This window comes from Saimiri boliviensis, chromosome 6 (genome assembly GCF_048565385.1).
Source record: "Saimiri boliviensis isolate mSaiBol1 chromosome 6, mSaiBol1.pri, whole genome shotgun sequence".
Classification (NCBI taxonomy): domain Eukaryota; kingdom Metazoa; phylum Chordata; class Mammalia; order Primates; family Cebidae; genus Saimiri; species Saimiri boliviensis.
This window is the reverse complement of record NC_133454.1, coordinates 38,816,372-38,837,346: the sequence shown is the minus strand read 5'-3', so window position 1 is coordinate 38,837,346 and position 20,975 is coordinate 38,816,372. Positions and strand designations below refer to the sequence as shown.

Below are 20,975 nucleotides of genomic sequence, written 5' to 3'. Positions count from 1 at the left end.
TTGTTTGAGTCTGGTTCTCCCTTGATATTAAAGCTGATGTCACCACACTATAGAGCAAACTCTTTGGCAAGAGTAAGCCACAAGTTGACTTGTCTGGCTCAGTGTATATCCCAATTTCTTCCCAACTCTGGCTTAGAGGTCTCAGAGCCTCTTAGTTCCTGGAAGTCCCACCTGTCCAGGCTACCCAAGTAGGGTAAGGATGGTGGGTGATACTGAAAAGATCATTTCCATACACTTTTTATTTTAATCTCTCATCACTTTGAAATTATTAACTTCAGACATGGTAGAGTTAATTTATCTGTAGTGTGAGAAAAATGTAGTTCTTTACTACAAGAATTTCAGGGTTCTTTATATTAATAGGTTAATTTGACAAAACAGTTATTGCAGACTTACTGTGTTACTGTGTAAAAAGCACTCTATTTGGCTGAGAAGAAAAGACAGCACAAAGCAGAATGATTAGACTGGAAATCATTTGTTGGAAGACTGTAGCATCAGAGAATAATTAACGAGCTGGAGGTGGAAATTATTTTTATGTTAACAGAGAAGAAAAGAAAGGTTCAGAAAGGAAATACAGTTACTCAAGGTTACAATAATACTATTCATGGGAAGGGGTGGATGGTTACACGTGTGAAAGAAAAGGAGGATTTGAAGTCATTTCCCACTACAGATCTCAATCTGTCTCCTCTTTTGTATTTTAGGAGGAGAAAAAAGGGATGAAAAGAATTTTTAAAAGCGAAGAAGAGGAGGAAGGTAGGAGGAGCATTTTGATCTAACATGCAATTTAATTTTTTTTCCATTTAACAAGTTTTATGGAGCTGTTGTTTTGAACACATTATCTGCTGGGAAATGCAGAATGAGTGAACACCAAAGGTTCACTCTTTAGTCTCTTTTCTCTACATGGTCCACGTTCTTCTCACAATACTCCTACTCCATGGCCAGTAAATTCATGTGAAAACCAGTAATAGCTGTTGTAAACAAGGACTCAAGAAATATTTGTTTTAATATCTTTGTAGATAGCAACTCTCACATTTAGACAACTATGTTTGGAATTTATTTCCATTGACCTACTTAATTCTTACCTGTTTAAGTTTAAAACATAGTCTTCTTAAAAGAAAATTTCACTGATTTTAAAATGTCTAAACATTTGGCATTTTACCAGGCTTGTCACCTCTCTTTAAGTAAATACACAGACATGAATTATCTAGCCGATTCTTTTTCCTCCTTACAAATAGAAAAATCATTTCCTGGGGATTAATCATTCTTTCAGGTTTAGAAGTTTGAAGGAAAATACCGACGTAGACTGTATCACCATTACATTAAATGTTTGTGAATATTCAGACTATAAAAACACACGTATGAATCATGCTGTGGGTGATTTAAGCATTGTCTCTGTATAAAAGAAAGGCCACTAGGGGGTAGAGCTAGAAGTCCAGTGGACAGAGAAGGTAAGGGCAGTGAGAATGATGCATCTTGCATTCCTTGTGCTGTTATGTCTGCCAGTCTGCTCTGCCTATCCTCTGAGTGGGGCAGCAAAAGAGGAGGACTCCAACATGGATCTTGCTCAGGTAATTAATGGTGGCAGCCATGGCAGCTACCGGCCAGCCTGTGTGTCTACGTGTTCTTCCAACACAGAGCAGAATGATTAGACTAGAAATCACTTTGTTGGTAGACTGTAGCATCAGAGAATAAATAACGGGCTAGAAGGGGAAATTATTTTTATGTCAACAGAGAAGAAAAGAAAGGTTCAGAAAGGGAATATAATTACTCAAGGTTACAGTAAAAAAGTAGCAGTATACTTGTGGCTAAATGAAAAGAACAAATGGAGAATATATGAAACTTCTCTGGCTTTAGAATTTCTTTAGTTAAAATTATTGGGGAGGGGAATCATGCTAAGTTTGACCTTTAAATCATATCAGGTGATAGTTTTTATGTTTTTACTTGTCATATTTAGACAAAAGACTTTACCACATTTCAGTCTTAAACCAGATCTACAATAGTGATGTAAGTGGAAAAAGTTAGTATGCTAACTTTTTACACAGCTATGTTAAAAGATGATTTTTAAGAAACGAAACAAAACAAAACAAAAAAAGCTAGACCTGAATATTCAATCCCAAATTCCTTACTTGACTAGCAAACTAACATTGTAAGAAAATTTTAAAATTTGTACTAAATGAGGAAGAGTCTTGAAAAATCCAATTAAATGTGATATCTACTTTTAAGAAACTAGAGGAAAACTAAGATGGATTATAAAAGTTGGATAAATGATGGAAAATCATTAAAATGAACTAAAAATTATACTTGTTATTCCATTAGCAATACCTGGAAAAGTACTACGACCTCAAAACAGATATGAAACAGTTTGTTAGAAGAAAGGACAGTAATCTCATTGTTAAAAAAATCCAAGAAATGCAGAAGTTCCTTGGGTTGGAGGTGACAGCGAAGTTGGACTCTGACACTCTGGAGGTGATGCACCAGCCCAGGTGTGGAGTTCCTGATGTTGGTCACTTCAGAACCTTTCTTGGCATGCCAAAGTGGAGGAAAACCCACCTTACATATAGGTAATGGTTCAGAGAGGTTTTCACATAATAATGAAACTTTATAAGTTGTTTGTCATATTTGCTTAAGTAACAAAGTTTTCTTTAACAATTTTTCAAAATCGCAGGAGAAAATAATATCCTCTTTAATTTTTCTCCTCCAGGATTATGAAGTACACCACAGATTTGCCAAGAGATGCTGTTGATTCTGCCATTGAGAAAGCTCTGAAAGTCTGGGAAGAGGTGACTCCACTCACATTCTCCAAGCTGTATGAAGGAGAGGCTGATATAATGATCTCTTTTGCAGTTAAAGGTAATCAAATGAAGCATCCATTTATCTGGTGTATTAGTCTGTTCAGGCTGCTATAGCAAAATACCTTAGACTTGGTAATTTATAAACAGCAGAAATGTATTGATCACAATTCTGCAGGTTGGGAAGTCCAAGATTAAGGTGCCAGCAGATTTGGCGTCCGATGAGAGACTATTCCTCATAGGGCCCTTCTGTGTCCTCACACGATAGAAAAGGCCAGGAGGTTCCCTCAAGCCTCTTTCACAAGAGCACTAATCTTATTCATGAGAGCAGAGCACTTATGACCTAATTACTTCCTAAGGAACTGATGTCTTAATACTATATCACATTGGGTATTGAGATTCAGCACATGAAATTGCAGCAGACAACAACATTTAGACCATAGCATCTACTGTTGTTTTATTGGAACAGGGTAAAAAAAAAAATTCTAAACACTTATATTTCCATTAATTTTTTTCCCTATCAGAACATGGAGACTTTTACTCTTTTGATGGCCCAGGATACAGTTTGGCTCATGCCTATCCACCTGGGCCTGGGTTTTATGGAGATATTCACTTTGATGATGATGAAAAATGGACAGAAGATACATCAGGTGGGTCATACACCTCTTGGGAATGTTTTGGGAATAATGTCTAATCCTACCCAAAAATAATTTGATTATCTAGAATGAGCAGTAAATGGAATATACTAGTAACTGAATTTTTTATTACTACTTGAGTTTTAAACAGAAGTACTATTCATTTTAATCATTACTGAAGAATTTTACAAAATGTCTGTATTTTTGTCTTTGGCCCTATCAAGTACAATATTGTAAAAACCATTCAATCTTATCTCTACAACTTGGGATCTTGTGGGGCTTTGAGGATCAGCATAATTTATAATGTTTTTATCACTTTAATGATAGATGATTAGGATAGAATGAATTCCATTAAATCAGTTCCAATCCTAAAATTTGCCATTAGAATTTCTTTCTTTCTTCTCATTGGCTGCCTTTTTATTTAAAAGTAGAGATCAGAAGAAAATGCCATAAACTAAAAAAAAAATTGTTAGGTCATCTGTTTAAATAAACATGTCACTGTCTCTAGCTTAGATGGGATTTTCCCCCTAAATTGGTTTTGAAACACTTTACGTCTAAACATAATGACTAAAATTAACTGTATGCTATTTTTTTAATGACTTCTGAAGTTTAGAAACACACTGTTGAAACAACCAGTATTTCTGAGAGTGACTGGGATTTTTAATGTAAATAGAAAAGGACACCTTTACTGAGTAAAAGCCTAAAGTTTGTATTGCATGAAATGATCAACTTTTATTTGAACAACTGAAGTTTTCTGCACAATTCTTGGAGACTTGGTTAAATAATATCTACTTCTAAATTCAATAAAACTCTTTTTATAATATTTTTAAAAAGCTGAATCTAGCTGTGTTGTGCTACAGAAAACTGTTATTGGACATGTTTCTGTTTTAAACTGATTGTACACATCCAATGGCACCTATTACTGGGGAGATTTTTGACAATTAAAAATTATTTGATTATGGCCAGGCACTGGTGGCTAAGGCCTGTAATCCTAGCATTTTGGGAGGCCTAGGCAAGCGAATCACTTGAGGCCAGGAGTTCAAGACCAGCCTAGTCAATATGGTGAAACCCCATCTCTGCTAAAAAATACAAGAATTAGCCTGGCGTGGTGGCACGGGCCTATAATCCCAGCTACTCAGGAGGCCGAGAGATGAGAATTGCTTGAACCCGGGAGGTGGAGGCTGCAGCTAGCCGAGATTGCACCACTGTACTCCAGCCTGGGCAACAGAGCAAGACTCTATCTCAAAAAAAGAAAAAATTATTTGATTATGATGAAGAAGAGGAGGAGCAAATCAAACCAAACCCCATAAGAAATAACCAGTTTTGTGACTTAAAAGTTTGAGGAACAACATAAATGCTATATGATTAATTTTAACTAAGTTTGCAACTGGTACGTGTTCCTATATTTGAACAATGAATTTTTATTTTTAGACAATGAAGAGTTATATTATTGACATGTTATTAGTCTTGTCCCTTCAAAATAAATCTTTTGGAAATAATGCTTCTCATTTGTCAATATAGGAAAAGTGTCAGTTTTCTTGACAAAGGAGGGATCTAAGGAGGAATATGATGAAAAGCTGTCCCATATATTGACTGAATATCAACCCTGAAAAACACATGAATTTCTGTAAAGCATGAAATATGCCAATCACTGAACCAATCCATAAATAATGAAAACACATTGTGGTTTCAAGGATGGCCTGTACAGCTGGCATATGTGCTGTATGTGTATTTACAGAATAAATAGCTGGTGGATTCTGAACATTTATCATTTTCATACAGGTACCAATTTATTCCTTGTTGCTGCTCATGAACTTGGCCACTCCCTGGGTCTCTTTCACTCAGCCAACACTGAAGCTTTGATGCACCCAGTCTATAAGTCATTCACAGACCTGACTCGGTTCCGCCTGTCTCAAGATGATGTGAATGGCATTCAGTCCCTCTATGGTGAGTGATGCTGGAAAAATTAGGCATTGCAGCTCTACAATTACAGTCCTCAGGAAAGCTTTTCAATGCTACCTAAAGTATTTATGATTTAGCTTGAAGCACTTTGAGAACGTTTGAAAGGCATACAAGTTGACAGATGCATCACATTTTTTTTAACGTTTGCATCCCCAAATCTGTTTCCTTTAGGACCTCCCCCTGCCTCTCCTGAGAAACCCCTGGTGCCCACAAAATCCGTTCCTTCAGTACCTGGGACACCAGACAAGTGTGATACTGCTTTGTCCTTCGATGCCATCAGCACTCTGAGAGGGGAATATCTGTTCTTTAAAGACAGGTCAGACCAAAAATTATATTTTCTGTCTATTCTCTTGATATACAATGCTTAGAAAGAAAAACAGAAATCTGACAGAGATTTTTTTTAACTTTTATTTTAGGTTTGGGGGTACATGTGCAGGTTTGTTATATAGGTAAACTCATGCCACAGGGGTTTGTTGTACAGATAATTTTGTCACCCCAGTACTAAGCCTAGTACCCAGTAATTACTTTTTCTGTTTGACAGATTTTTTTAAATAAAAAATTTCTTCTACATTTTAAAATCATTCAGATCTAGTTCTTGTTGACTTTTTAACATCCTCTTAGAATTGTCCAGGTCATTTTTTACAGACTTGCGAGAAATGATTCTTGGTCACTAGACTGTACGCTTGATTAAGGCAGGGGTTTTATCTGTTTTGTTCATTTTTTAAAATATCATACATCATGGAACTTCTTCGGAAAGCACTGGTAGATCCTTAGAAGCAGGGTGGTATCTTTCCCTTTGCTAACAAATGCTACTATCTAAATTAATTGTTTTTGGGAAAAAATGATACATGCTTGTGGTACGATATTTAAACACTACTGAAAGATACAGAATTTAAAAATCCCCTCTCCAGTCTTTGACCTACAGTCCTCCAGCTCCCTTCATATGTGCAACCATTGCTACCAATTTCCTTTGACTCTTTACAAAAATGTTCTATTCATATACAAGCATAAATATAAACATAATTTTTTTAAATATTAGGACATAATATGCACATTGCTTATGGACTTTTAGAATGGAACCAAGCTAAATAATTATATTGGAACCCATCACAAGTCCCACCATAGATTTCATTACCCGGGAATCACATGCAGTAGGATGGTTTAATACAGACTTATACGGATGGGTAAATTAGCATGGATTAAGAGAAAAGAATAATATGTTTCTTTTTCACATTATCTAAAGGAGAAAGGCAACCGCAAGTAATTTTATATATTACAGATATTTTTGGCGAAAATCCAACTGGAACCTTGAACCTGAATTTCATTTGATTTCCACATTTTGGCCCTCTCTCCCATCATATTTGGATGCTGCATATGAAGATAATAGCAGGGACATCGTTTTTATTTTTAAAGGTGAATACCATGTAAGAATTTTCAACTTGCTGGAATAAATCCTATCGCAAAAATTTTATTGACATGATTTTTCTCCATTAAAGTTTAGACTGTTTATTACGGCAAGACCTAGTGCTAACACTTAAACAAAATTTGTACAAAGAACATTATAAACTTTATTTTAGAGACCTCCTAAGTAAATCAATGGTATTCCATATTCATGGATTAAAAAAAATCAATGTAGTAAAAATGTCAATTTATCTATAGATACAAGACATTTTCATTTCAAATGCCAAAGGTTTTTTCCATATAGCTTGACATATTAGTTTTGCAGTTTATATGGCAGAGCAAAGACCAAGAAAAGCCAGGATAGTCCTGGTGACCCCATCTTACTAGATGAGGAAAAAAGCTCTATGTTATAAAACTTTTAAAGGTAAGATGTCGTATCATTGCAGGGAGAGATAAATTAACTAATAGAGCTATTTGGGTATGGCAGCTTCTTTATCAGATTTTTAAACTATTTTTTCAATTTGTTTTATTGGTAATGTTATTTGAGTTTCTATTACTTCTTGAGTCAGTTTTGTTAACATGTTTTTCTAAAAATTTGCCAATTTTATCTGTTTTCAAATCAATCAGTACATTTTTGGAAAACTGTTTTGTTATAATTTGAATTATTGCTGTAATTCCTAATATTGAATCATTTTGCCTTTCTCTTTTGTTCTTCATCAATCTCATAATATACATAATAATTTTAGTGATCTTTTCAAAGGACTGACTTTTGGCTTTATTTATTCTCTAGATTATATTTTGATTTCTGTTCATATCCTTACCGTTGCCTTAATGTTTGTTTACTTTGAATTAATCCTATTACTATTTTTATAGCTTGTTTGATACTTGCCTTATTAACCTGTAACCTTTTTCCTTTTCTAATATGAGCATTTATACCTATAAATAACCATTTCTTCTTTTTATCCAGCAAATTTTGATATGCAGTATTTTCATTTTGTTCACTTTTAATTTTTCAATAACCCATTTTTATTTTTTCCCTAGGCTCATAGGTGATATTGGAATATTTTTAAATGTCAAGCTGTATGGAGATTTTTTTAAGTATTTATTTCTCACAATCTCACTTTTGTGAAGATTAAATGAATGTGAAATTGCAATAGAAATTGTAAAGGATTACATAACTCAAAAGTATTGCTATCCAGTAATTTATCCATATTTATTTATCACTTGCAGTGTCGGACACCATGCTCATTAGTGGAGGTCATGACTCAAAAGGGCTCCTATTCTAGAAGGGGCAACAGAGATGAAGCCATAGGCAGCCGACTTATGACAAGTGCTAGGATTGAGAGAAGGAAAGGTGACCGTGGGAGTACCTGACTCATACCCAGGGTTCAGCAAAGATCCCTCAGAGGAAGAGATGTTTAGGATGGGTCTTGAAGTTCTCTTTTGCTGTGCAGAGATGGGCTGGGTGTATAGAAAGTATAAAGGTCTTTAAGAAAGAAGAAATGGTTTTTACCACATAAGAGCATACCTGGAACTGCTCAGATGATACAAAGCACTCAGTTCAGACAAAGTAAGAGATAAACAACAGATGGACATTTTAGATTAGTGAATCTGGCAGTCATGAGAATAAGGGATTCAGGATTGGGGTTGAGGAGAGTGATGCAACAAAGTAAAGGCTGAGAGATTGATGGGATTTTATTCTAACACTAGAATTTGAATGAATCCTGATAATATTCAGAAGCACAGATTGGAATTGGTGACTACAAGGTATCTAAAAGAAAGTGTCCAATAAGCAACTGATCTATTGGTATGGAACTTGAGAGAGAGAGAGGTCTAGGTGAGAAATTCAGGTTAAAAAGTCATCAGCAATTATAAGAAATAACTAAAACTGGCCTATACAAAAACTACAACTTACAGGTACAAATATATAAGCCACAGAAAGGGCAGTTAATCAGAGTTACCTACTGATTTATTCATTCTTTCATTTACTCACTCATTTAGGGAATATTTGTTAAAGACTGGCTGTGAACTGAGCATTATTAGGTTGGAATTAAAAACAAGTCATCCTCTTTACCACAAAAATGCACTAGAATCATTTTTAAAATCAATGGCTTCATGTAAAATTTCCTGGGTTTATTTTTTCAATAGGAAATAAGCTCTGGGCCATCAGAGGAAATGAGGTACAAGTGGGTTATCCAAGAGGCATCCATACCCTGGGTTTTCCTCCAACCATAAATAAAATTGATGCAGCTGTTTCTGACAAGGAAAAGAAGAAAACATACTTCTTTGTAGAGGACAAATACTGGAGGTGAGATGCAAGAGAAATGACTTCGTATAGAGCCTGATTAAGAAAATTATTTTATTTAAGGATATCCCCCTACTCCCACCCTTTTTCTCTAACTTCAAAATTTATGATTATGCAGAAGATAGCTTATTGTTGTTCTACTTCCCGGATACAAATGGCTCTCACAGTGGTGATCACTGAGCCATTTACTCAGATATCAAAAGACATCAGGAAAGGCTAGCTGAGGTCCAAAGGCATTTGTGCCAGTCAACATGTAGCTGCCATAGGAAGGCCAGGTAGGCTTTGGAGACAAGGTCTACAGGGTCCTAGTGTAACTGAAAGCCAGAGGTTTATTTTTAGCTAAATGATTTAATTCATTTTGCATATTATGTGTACACGGTCTTTATGTATTTGTGGTAGACACAAAGAAATTTGAGTTCTGTGTCCAGGCTTAGAAAATGTACCTTAGACATATGAACTTCTGTAAAATGTCATGTTCCTGTTTCTGGGAAAATACTGTTTTCCACTTTTTTATACAACTTAAAAAGTTTGTCTATGATTCCACACTGAAAAATTAACATCACATTATACTATTGTGTGTAATGGTACTACTATACAACATTGAACTATTTCTTTCATTCTGTTTAGATTTGATGAAAATAGCCAGTCCATGGAGCAAGGCTTCCCTAGACTAATAGCTGATGACTTTCCAGGAGTTAAGCCTAAGGTTGATGCTGTATTCCAGGCATTTGGTAAGAAGACCCTCATTTCGTCGTCAATAGGGAAATTTCTAGGCATTTTTATCATTTCAAAATGAAGTACAGAATCAAGACAGTTTTTAAATCATTTAGTCTGATATCTTATTTACTCCAAATTTCTGATAATCTTAACTTTCCAACTTACATAAAGTAGATTAAATTTATTTTTCCTGAATAACTTCCAAGTCTCTGTTCCATGGCTGCACATAAAATAAAGGATACTTCTTCACACAGAAGCCATTATCTTTCAGGTCACTATGTAGGTATAAAAATGCAAGCCTGGTTGTCATTCTATTCTATCACATCCTACTGTCCCTTATCTTCTATCCCATCCCAGGGGAGCCTTGTCTGGGCTTCTGTTGCAGTCTGCGATTGTCTTTATTAGCCATTTGTAAATAAAATAGTAGTCCTCCCATATCTCAAACTAGGTACAATGTGATTCCTGGTAATGGGGAAATAGGAAAGCAAAACTTGTGTGTGATTACTCTGAAGGAATTTTGGAGCGAGCTGCCAGTGCTTGACAGTGACAATGCTCATGAGGCTGATGATCTTGTTACTAAAATGACTTAACCATGATGTATGCAAAGCAGGAAATGGACCTCTGGTTCATTTATCATTTTTCTGATTCTCTTGGGTCTCGTTGTCTCCAAAATTGTAATTTAGGACCTAGCAGAAGAGGAGAGGTTGGAAAGAAAGGAAAATAAGGTTTTAAAATAGTATAGAATTTTATCTATTTAGAACCTGTATAATCTAATGTTTTAGAGCACTGGCTTTGGAGTCCGAGGAGATGGAGTCCTCCCTCCATCCTTCCTTATAGATTCTACCTTGGGAAAATTACAAAACCTTTCTAATATTTAGTTTTGTGATCATTGATAATACATCACACTTTTTTGTAAGGGTGATTGAGATCAAGCACATGAAGTACTTAGCTTAGTACCTAGCACAGAGTAATCACTTAATAAATGTCATCCATTACTAACTTGTACTTAGTGTAAGTTATATGTGTTACAAAATGACATTTGAAGATGTCTCATCATTTTCCTTATCTATATTTACAGGATTTTTCTATTTCTTCAGTGGATCATCACAGTTTGAATTTGACCCCAATGCCAAGATGGTTACACACATACTGAAGAGTAACAGCTGGTTACATTGCTAGGCAAGATAGGGGGAAGACAGATATGGGTATTTTAAATGAATCTAATAATTATTCACCTAATGTATTATGAGCCAAAATGATTGATTTTTCCTGCATGTTCTGTGGCTGAAGATGAGCCTTACAGACATCTTCATGTGTCATGAAAAATGTTTCCGGAATGCTTCACTTGCTTTTGAATTACATTGAATAGATGTAAGAAATACGTGCAATAAGTGAGAGAATGCAACTTCACAGATGTCTTATTACTTCTTCAATAAAGAGTTTTATTTTTGGCATGTTCCTTACTTTCTAGAACAACTCATGTTCAATACCCTGACCATACTGGGTACTCTGCCAGTAGGCGTGGTAGGATCACCCACTCTAGAGATGAGTCATGCGGCTGTCACATACCCTCTCCTATTCTCTGCACCAACAGGATCTTCCTTTTCCTTACATACCTAACAAAGAAAGATGTAAATCAACAGTTGTCCTATAGCTGGGACAGGATCAAACAAAATAGAGAAATGGAACACTCCAGAATGTTAGAGCCTGGGAACCTAATATCTACTAGACTTTATGATTTTACAGGTAGGGAAATAAAACTAGTTGGGAGTTGACTTGCCTCTTGTTTTAACTCAAATCTTTCTTCAGTGGCATTCCTTTCCTGCTCTAGAAACTAAATTTCTTATTTCATCCTCACCCTCCTATTAGAATACTCTCTTGCTGCCATTTTGTACTTGGAAGCTCCCAGGTGATAAGCGTGCATGTGCACATCCCAGTCTTATGACAGATTTATCACCACTAAGTTACGTGCTTACACCATACCAAACACTAGAGAAACTTGTTCCTTCTTTTATTGACTGACTTAAATGCCAGACACTGTCATAGTTGCAAAGTATAGAACAGTGAAGAAACACATTTAACTCAATTTCATTAAGTTTTTATCTGGTGAGAGAAATCAAACAAAAGAACACAAATTAATATATAATACAATTATAAAGCTGTTATTAGAGAAATGACAAAGTTGTAACAGAGAATCATGGTGCAGGAGGGGTTCCCTGTTAAAGTTCAGTTATTAGAGAAAGTCTCTCTGGGAAAATAATGTAAAAAACAAAGCATCTAAGTTCAAATGGCCAGGTGGGTGAATGGGTAGGAGGATGTAGACTACTCTAAGAAAAGAAAATGCAAATTAGTATTGAGGCTCAGTGGGTTAAACAAAAAGATCCTTATCATGTTCAAGGAACTGAAAGAAGATGAGTGCCTCACTGGCATGTTGGAGGTTAGAGATGGAATAAGATACTAGACAGGTAGACACAATCAAATCACCCAAAGTCTTTAAGTAGACTAAAGAGGTGTATTTTATTTTTAGTGCATTGTGGATTCATCGAATGACTCTTAAACAGATAAATTATGCCAGCCATTATATTTTTGAATCATTACTTTAGCTGGAGAAAGTTGGAAGAAGTGATGACAAAAGCTAGCACAGGTTAAAAATGATAGGGAAGGTTGGCAGGGACAGGGGACCTCTGGGTATGTTGAGAGACATGAATGGATTTGAATTTTTTTTTTTTTTTTGACTTGTCACCCAGGCTGGAATGCAGTGTTGGTGAAACCACAGCTCACTGAAACCTCAACCACCCAGGCTTAGGAAATCCTCCTACCTCAGCCTCCTGAGTACCTGAGACTACAGGTGTATACCATCACTCCCAATTAATTTTTGTATTTGTGGTAGAGACAGGCTTTCACCATGTTGCCCAGGCTGGTCTGGAACTCCTGGGCTCAAACAATCCACCCACCTCAGCCTCCCAATGTGCTGGGACTACAGGCTGAGTCACTATGCCCAGCCCTGATAAATATTTTGACATCATCCAGATTTCATGATAAACTAGATAAAGAGATCTGAGAAAAAGGAAGGTATTAAGAATAATTCCTAGAATACTGGCTTGAAAAATTTTTGCATAACAGCAGCTTCAACAGAGTTAGGGGAAAGCTGAAAGAGAAGCAGTTTTGTGGGAGAAAAGAGTCGGTAGGAATCACTTCACCTTTTAAATATAGAAATTCTTGTAAGATAACCAACTAAAGGCATTAGTGGTCCTTTAGATGAAGAAATCTGTAGCTCAAAACAAAGTAGACAAAACTGTGAGTGTTTGGTGGCGTCAGTCAAGCCATGGGAATAGATGAGTTTATATGGGTAGGTTGCAGAGGTAAAAGAAGATGGTTCAGGACTGACCCTTGTAAAATGAAGTATCACTCAGACTAGGCCAGGTTATGCTGTGGTAATGAGCAATGATTTTCAGTGGCTTAGAACTAAAAGTGCATCAAAGTATTCCACTGGGGTATCTACTCCAAGTTGTCCTCACTTCAGGACACAGCCTGATGGTACAGGCACCACATTGTAACACCACCCTTCACTGAGGTGGAGGGAAAGTGTTATTGGTACATTTTGCACTGATTTCTAGAGGTCCGCGTGGATATAATAATCATAATTCCATCCACATTTCACTGGCCAAAGAAAATTACATTGCCTCATTCTAACACTAACGATGGGAAAATAATATACTGTTAAATCCCTGGGAGGAGAATCAGAAATATTTAGTAGAGGGCACTGATCATAAAAAAACAAAGGGCTTTCTCACAAAAACACCAAAAGTAACGATTCTTCCCGGGCTGCAGTCCAGGCACGTGCCTGCGCGGTGAGCATCACACCCTCGTGGGGAGCCTCCCAGAGGACGGGGGCGGTTATAACCAGGGGCTGGCGTTGGGGCTGCACACCAGCCCAGCGGCTAATGACGCCCGCGACGGGGAACAGGTTGATTTGGTTAAACAACTTCATTACCCATTGATTTTCTCAAAGACACTTTGTGAAGACGTCTAGAAGGAGGACAGACTCAAGGTCTTCTTAACGGACGTTTGGAACAGGCAGAAGCAGACACTGCCTTCAGGATGCCATTTTGTTAAACCAGTTACGGTTAATGATGGGGGCAGGTCTCCCCCATCAGAAGACTGGCACGGGACTCAGACATAGCAATAAGTAAGAGGAAGTATGAGCTGCTGAAGGTTGGAAGATTTGAAATTAAGTCTGGCTACCACAGAGATGTACCTTGTATCTTTAGTGGTGACTGGACTAGGATGTCTGAGCTTCATCAAATACTTTCTGGTCCACATGAATGAGGCCAGTGTTGGAATCTCAAAGATGACAGCTTTAAATTCCTGAGATTTTGGACCAGTTTCTGCCATTTGCTGGCATTTTTGGAAGCACCAAGGAAACTTGTTGTGTTTTGTTTTTTTGAGAGTCTCACTCTGTCTCCTAGGCTAGAGTGCAGTGGCGCGATCTCGGCTCACTGCAACCTCCGCCTCCCAGGTTCAAGCAGTTCTCTGCCTCAGCCTCCCAAGTAGCTGGGAAACATTTATCAACGTCAATTTTCTGGAAACATTTTTCCCTCTTCCTTTTCGCCTGCATCCTTGACAGCTTAGTAGTTAACTCTACAGTAAGCAGAAGGTTCTCCAGTTGTCCGTCTTGTAGGGCAGATGTAGACACAGTGCTTCTCTTTCTGAAAAGTGTACAGGACTTCTTATATGTCCAAGAGGCTGATGGAATGGAGAAACTGGTATTTAGAATGACTTCAAGGGAGGATACGGCACTGAAACGTGAACGTCCCAATTCCGTAAAGATCCTGGGAACTGTTCTAAGTAATGATTGTGAAGCGACTCCAAGCAATGGTATCAGCTGCATAACCTATCATGCCAGTGTTAGAGCCACTCTTCAGGGAGTTTTCCCAGATTGCAGGGATTTATGCAGTTAGCCATGACTGGGGTTAGTTTTAGAAGAGGAGAGTACTGAGGATGCACAAAAGGCATCTTGGTTGGTGAGCAATGGTGTCGGTGGCAGAAGGATTTGCAGTAATCTTCAGTCTTTAGTGGATGACTTGAAATTTGCTCCAATCATTGGAATAGCCATGTCTTTATCAAGCAGAGATGGCAAAGGAAAAGGAGCAATGTCTGATGTCTCAGGAATGGCATTTCGTTTTCTTTGCTGCAGGGTGGGGAAAGCAGAATGTTCCTGACAACCTCAGGAACATAAAATGGAGAGATTTGGGCAAGTGGAGAAACCTGGCAACTTTCTGGAGTGAATTTGGTTTCATGACTGTTGTCACTGAAGCTTATGCTCCTTTGATCTTAGATTTAATAAAAATTCTGGAGACAGAAAAACAAGTAACGTTTCTATATTTTCAATATTTTAAATTAGATTTTTGACACAGAAATACGTACAAATGACCCAAAATCCAAAGGGAAGGAAATATCACTTTCATTAGTAAAAGGTTTTTCTACCTTTCATCTCATCTCAGCCATCCAGAGTGTTTTCCAGAGGTAAACAATGCTACTAATTTCTTATAAATCCTTTAATCTACTCTATGCATTCATAAGCATGTCTATTAAGCCTTTACTTTCTAACCCGAAGGGTGGCATATTTTATATTCTATTCCACAATTCACTTTCTTCTCACTTAATATATCTTGGAGACTGCTCTGTATCAGTGACAAACAGCTGCATTATTCTAATTAATAGCTATATAGTAACTCAATATATGAATCCATAATTATTTAACAATCCTTTATTTGTGTAAATTTGGGTTTGTTTTCCGTATTGCTTTATAAAACAAATACTGTAACCTTTTACATGTTACTTCACAAAGAAATACTGTAATTAATAACTGTTTACATATGTTACTTCACAAATGTAAGTGAATCCATTAAAAAACTATTTCGCTTAAGGATTTGGTAGAGGAAGAACTGGAAAAGCAATTCACTGATTCTACACTGCTGTTGTTGGGATCATCCATGAGTGGCTTAAACTCCTGGAGGTGGAGGTGTGCTTAATTTCACCCTAATCATGTTGATCAGTGAGTGAGGAAAGAACTGACATTGAGGCAGCAGCATCATTACTTTCTACCAAGAACTGTGAGATGAGAAAGTAGAAACAGTGTGCCGAAGTAATCTAGGTAAAATGTTGGCAAATAAAGTACTTTTAGGAAATATTTTCTCTTGAGTATACAGATTTGATTAATGATTCTAATGAATGCCTTTATTTAGGGAAGGGTAAGAAAAAACGAACTTTAATTTATAGACGCTGTAAAAGGTCCTATATGTGTGCAATTCATTCGGTCATGGTAGCCATGGCAAACAGCAATGTCTTTAGATTACAGACTTTTAGGCTTAGAAGGATGAATTTTCTCATGATCAGCAATTGCTAAACAGCAGCTCCAAAATTCCACTCCGAAATAGACTTAGAATCTGTATAGGAAACTCACTGTTTTCTTCTCTGTGCTCCTAACACTTCTGCCACCAGATATGTGGAGATTTTTTTCACTCCAACCAATTCTTTAACTTTCCCAACACTGAGTGTCCTATAATTCAATTATGACCCTAAATACCTGAAGTTAGTGCAGACCCCACAGGTTAAGGACACAATCCCATAAGACCACTCCCCTCACTTCCAATGCTAATCACATGTCTGGGCCTACTGAATGTCCCATAGACCAGCTATAAATGAGAGGTTTCTACAGACCACTCCTCATGGTCAATAATTTGCTAGAACAGGTCATAAAACTAGGGAAAACATTTACTTAAATTTATTGGGATGAAAGCTCCAAGCTTCTAATCATGGCTTGGTCTTTCTGATGACCAGCCTTCTTCCAAGAGCCCACAAAGAGTCATCTCATCAGAATAAAAGATGTTCTTATCACCCAGGAAATTCTAAAGGATGAGGGGCTCTGTGTCAAGAACCAGGATCAAAGACCAAATATTAGAACAAAAGATATGCCTACATCCCTATCTATAAGGGTATTATGAGCTCTGTTTCAGAAACCATGACAGGGAGCAAATATTAGAACAAAAGTTTCTCCTAGAACCCCTAGTCCAAAGAAAATTCCAAAGGATTAGGAGCTCTGTGTTAGGAATTAGAGCAGAGACCAACATACATATTTCTTATTATTTCCAAGACCCCTATGTTACGACAAGACCAGCACTTAATGGCAAATTCATCAGGATTCCCAGAGAGAGAAGAGGTGAGTGTTTCAAACCTCTGAACAATTTTTATTCAGAAAATTGGGAGTATGTCTGCACCTGCAGGAAGGGAACAAGTGACTTCAGCTTTGCAGAGATTGAGAATGATGCTGAGAACAGGCTGGGAGTTACCAATAAGTAGCCACAGAATGGTGGTAACCAGACAGAAAAGAAAGCAAGTGAATATAACCTGAGTGAGCTTGGAAGCACATTTTCCCCCCAGTGAATCCTTCAGATGATAATGCAACCTAGCCAATACCTTGAGACCCCATGAAGAGGACCCAGCTAAGCTATACTCAGACTCATGACCCATGGAAACTGAAATAATAAATATGTGCTGTTTTAAGCTGTCCAGACTCATGACCCATGGAAACTGAAATAATAAATGTGTGTTTTTAAATTAGTGGTAATTTTCTAATCAGCAATTACCTAATATGTTAAGTGATTGCTTTATGTGGAGCCACAGCTACATAGCAATTATCCAGATGATTCAGGCCAAAATCCATTTCTGCTAAAGAAAGTCTGGAGGCAGGGGATCCCAAGATGGCCGAATAAGAGGCAGCTCTGGAAAGCAGCTCCCAGCGAGAGAGATGCAGAAACCGAGTGGTCTCCACAATTGCAAACGAGGTATCAGGTTCATTTTGTGGGTCTGGTTGGACAGTGGGTATAAACCAAATAGGGCAAGTTGAAGCAAGGCAGGGCACTGCCCCACCCAGGAGGAGCATGCAACCCACCAGAGGACTGGGTGATCTCCCCCTCTGGGGCTTTGGTTCAGCTACAGCACTCTACCCAAGCCCTCTACAACCCACAGAACAGGAGACCTTCACCAGGCTGAAAAACCTCAGTGAGCTGCCTGAACAGGGCAGAACAGCAACTTCGGCCAGCACCAGGGATGTCAGCATAGATCTAGGTGGAAGCACTAGCTGACGTGAAAGCCAAAAAGCCAGTGGGATGGAGCTACCCATCCCCCAGAAAGAAGGGGAACTGAAAACAGGGAAACAGCCCATACAGCAGGATGGGTCCCCCCACCACCAACAAAGCCCAGCAGACTGGAAAAAAACCCTCATGCCAGAGTTTCACACCTAGAGAGTGACCAGGAATGATCCAGCTCAGTGCGGGGAGGTGTAGCTACCATGGCAGAAGCTGGCCTAATTTTCCTGAGTAAATAAAAGACACAGCAGCTCCACTGAAACCGTGGCAGCCAAGCAGCATGTCTGCATGCAGACAAAGGAAAGGCCACCTCCCCAAGCAGCTACCTAGATCAAAACTATATAAATCCAAAAAGATGGGAAGAAACCAGTGAAAGAAAAATGAAACCATCAAAAACCAGGACACCTCTCCCCCACCACGAGATCACAACTCCTTACCAGCAAGGGGATAAAGCTGGACAGAGAGCAAATTTGACGAATTGACAGAAGCAGGCTTCAGAAGGTGGGTAATAACAAACATATCTGAGTTAAAGGAACACGTTATAACCCAATGCAAAGAAACTAAAAACCTTGGAAAAATGTTAGACAAAATGCTAACTAGAATAACCAGCTTAGAGAAGAACATAAATGACTTGATAGAGCAAAAAACACAGCACAAGAACTTCATGAAGCATACACAAGTTTCAATAGCCAAATAGATCAAGCAGAAGAAAGGATATCAGAGACTGATTTAACTCAATGAAACAAAATGAGAAGGCAAGAAAAGAGAACAAAGTGAAAAGAAAATGAACAAAGCCTTCAAGAAATGTGGGATTATGTGAAAAGATCTAATCTACCCTTGATCGGTGTACCAGAAGATGATGGGGAGAATGAATCCAAGCTGGAAAACACTCTTTAGAAAATTATCCAGGAGAACTTCCCCAACCTTGCAAGGCAGGCCAACATTCAAATACAAGGAAATACAGAGAAAACCACAGTGATACTCCTCTAGAAGAGCAACCCCAAGGCACATAATCCTCAGGTTCACCACAGTTGAAATGAAGGAAAAAATACTAAGAACAGCCAGAGAGAAATGTCGCGTCACTCACAAAGAGAAGCACATCAGATTCACTGCAGATCTCTCAGCTGAAACTCTACAAGCCAGAAGAGAGTGGGGTCCTGTATTCAACATCCTTAAAGAAAAGAACTTTCAACCCAGAATTTCACATGCAGTCAAACTAAGCTTCATAAGCGAAGGAGAAATAAAATCCTTTACATACAAGCAATTACTCAGAGATTTCATCACCACTAGGCCTACCCTACAAGCGCTCCTGAAGGAAGAACTAACCACAGAGAGGAAAAACCAATACCAGCCACTGCAAAAAAGAACCAAATGGTAAAGACCAATGATGCAATGAAGAAATTACACCAACCAAAGGGCAAAACAACTAACTAGTAATAAGATGGCAGGATCAAATTTACACATAACAATATTAACATTAATTGCAAATGGACTAAATACCCCAATCAAAAGACACAGACTGGCAAATTGGATAAAAAGCCAAGAACCATCAATGTGCTGTATTCAGGAGACCCATCTCACATGCAAAGACAAACGTAGACTCAAAATAAAGGGATGGAAGAAGATTTACCAAGAAATGAAGAGCAAAAATTAAAAAAAAAAAAGCAGGGGTGGCAATCCTAGTCTCTGATAAAATGGACTTTAAACCAACAAAGATCAAAAGAGACAAAGAAGGACATTACATAACGGTAAAAGGATCAATACAACAAGAAGAACTAACTATCGTAAATATATACGCACCCAATTCAGGAGCACCCAGATACATAAAGCAAGTCCTTAATGATCTACAAAGAGACTTAGATTCCTGTACAATAATAGTGGGACACTTTAACACTCCACTGTCAATACAGGACAGATCAATGAGACAGAAAATCAACAAGGAAATCCAGGACTTGAACTCAGATCTGGACCAAGCCAACCTAATAGACATTTACAGAACTCTCAATCCCAAATCCACAGAATATGCATTCTTCTCAGCACCACATTGCACTTACTCTAAAATCAACCACGTAATTGGAAGTAAATCACTCCTCAGCAAATGCAAAAGAACAGAAATTGTAGCAGTCTCTCAGACCACAGTGCAATCAAATTAGAACTAGGATTAAGAAACAAATTCAAACACACACAACTTCATGGAAAATGAACAACTGGTTCCTGAATGTCAACTGGATAAAAAATGAAATGAAGACCAAAATAAAGATGTTCTTCGAAGCCAGCAAGAACAAAGACAAAACATACCAGAATCTCTGGGACACATTTAAAGCAGTATCGCGAGGGAAATTCACAGCAATAAATGCCAAAATGAGGAGCAAGGAAAGGTCTAAAATCGACACCCTATCATCAAAATTGAAAGAGTTAGAGAAGGAAGATCTAAAACCTCAAAAGCTAGCAGAAGACAAGAAATAACTAAGATCAGAGCAGAACTGAAGGAGACAGAAACACAAAAAAACCTTCAAAAAAATCAACAAATCCAGGAGCTAGTTTTTGAAAAGATCAACAAAATAGATAGACTGCTAGCCAGACTAATAAAAAAGAAAAGAGAGAATAATCAAATAGATGCAATAAAAAACAATAAAGGAGACATCACCACTGATTCCACAGAAATACAAACTACACTCAGAGATTACTACAAACAACTCTATCCACATAAACCAATAAACTTGAAAGAAATGAATAAATTCCTGGACACTTGCATGCTCCCAAGCGTAAACCATGAAGAAGCTGAAACCCTGAACAGACCAATAAAAAGGGCTGGAGTTGAGGTGGCAATTAATAGCCTACCAACTAAAAAAGCCCAGGTCCAGATGGGTTTACAGTCAAATTCTACCAGACGTACAAAGAAGAGCTGATACCATTCCTTATGTAACTATTCCAAACAATACAAAAAAAGGGAATCCTTGCCAACTCATTTATGAGACCAACATCATCCTAATACCAAAACTGGGCACAGATGCTCAGG

General features: G+C 37.7%; 1 protein-coding gene across 1 annotated transcript; it reads left to right on the top strand.

The window, feature by feature from the left end:
• The first annotated feature begins 1,412 nt into the window (after positions 1-1,412).
• MMP10 (matrix metallopeptidase 10) lies at positions 1,413-11,269 on the top strand. The gene is made up of 10 exons (XM_003923769.2): positions 1,413-1,565; positions 2,314-2,558; positions 2,699-2,847; positions 3,311-3,436; positions 5,204-5,368; positions 5,555-5,699; positions 6,663-6,796; positions 8,933-9,092; positions 9,717-9,820; positions 10,885-11,269. The coding sequence occupies exons 1-10, from the start codon at positions 1,461-1,463 to the stop codon at positions 10,983-10,985; spliced, it is 1,434 nt and encodes a 477-aa protein (XP_003923818.1). The 5' UTR covers positions 1,413-1,460; the 3' UTR covers positions 10,986-11,269.
• Positions 11,270-20,975: the final 9,706 nt, after the last annotated feature.

Bases quoted from the DNA above. Each gene is read 5' to 3' on its own strand.
- MMP10 (XM_003923769.2), top strand. From the start codon at position 1,461: ATGATGCATCTTGCATTCCTTGTGCTGTTATGTCTGCCAGTCTGCTCT. The intron at 2,559-2,698 runs GTAATGGTTCAG...TTTCTCCTCCAG, and splicing joins AAAACCCACCTTACATATAG to GATTATGAAGTACACCACAG. The intron at 2,848-3,310 runs GTAATCAAATGA...TTTCCCTATCAG, and splicing joins GATCTCTTTTGCAGTTAAAG to AACATGGAGACTTTTACTCT.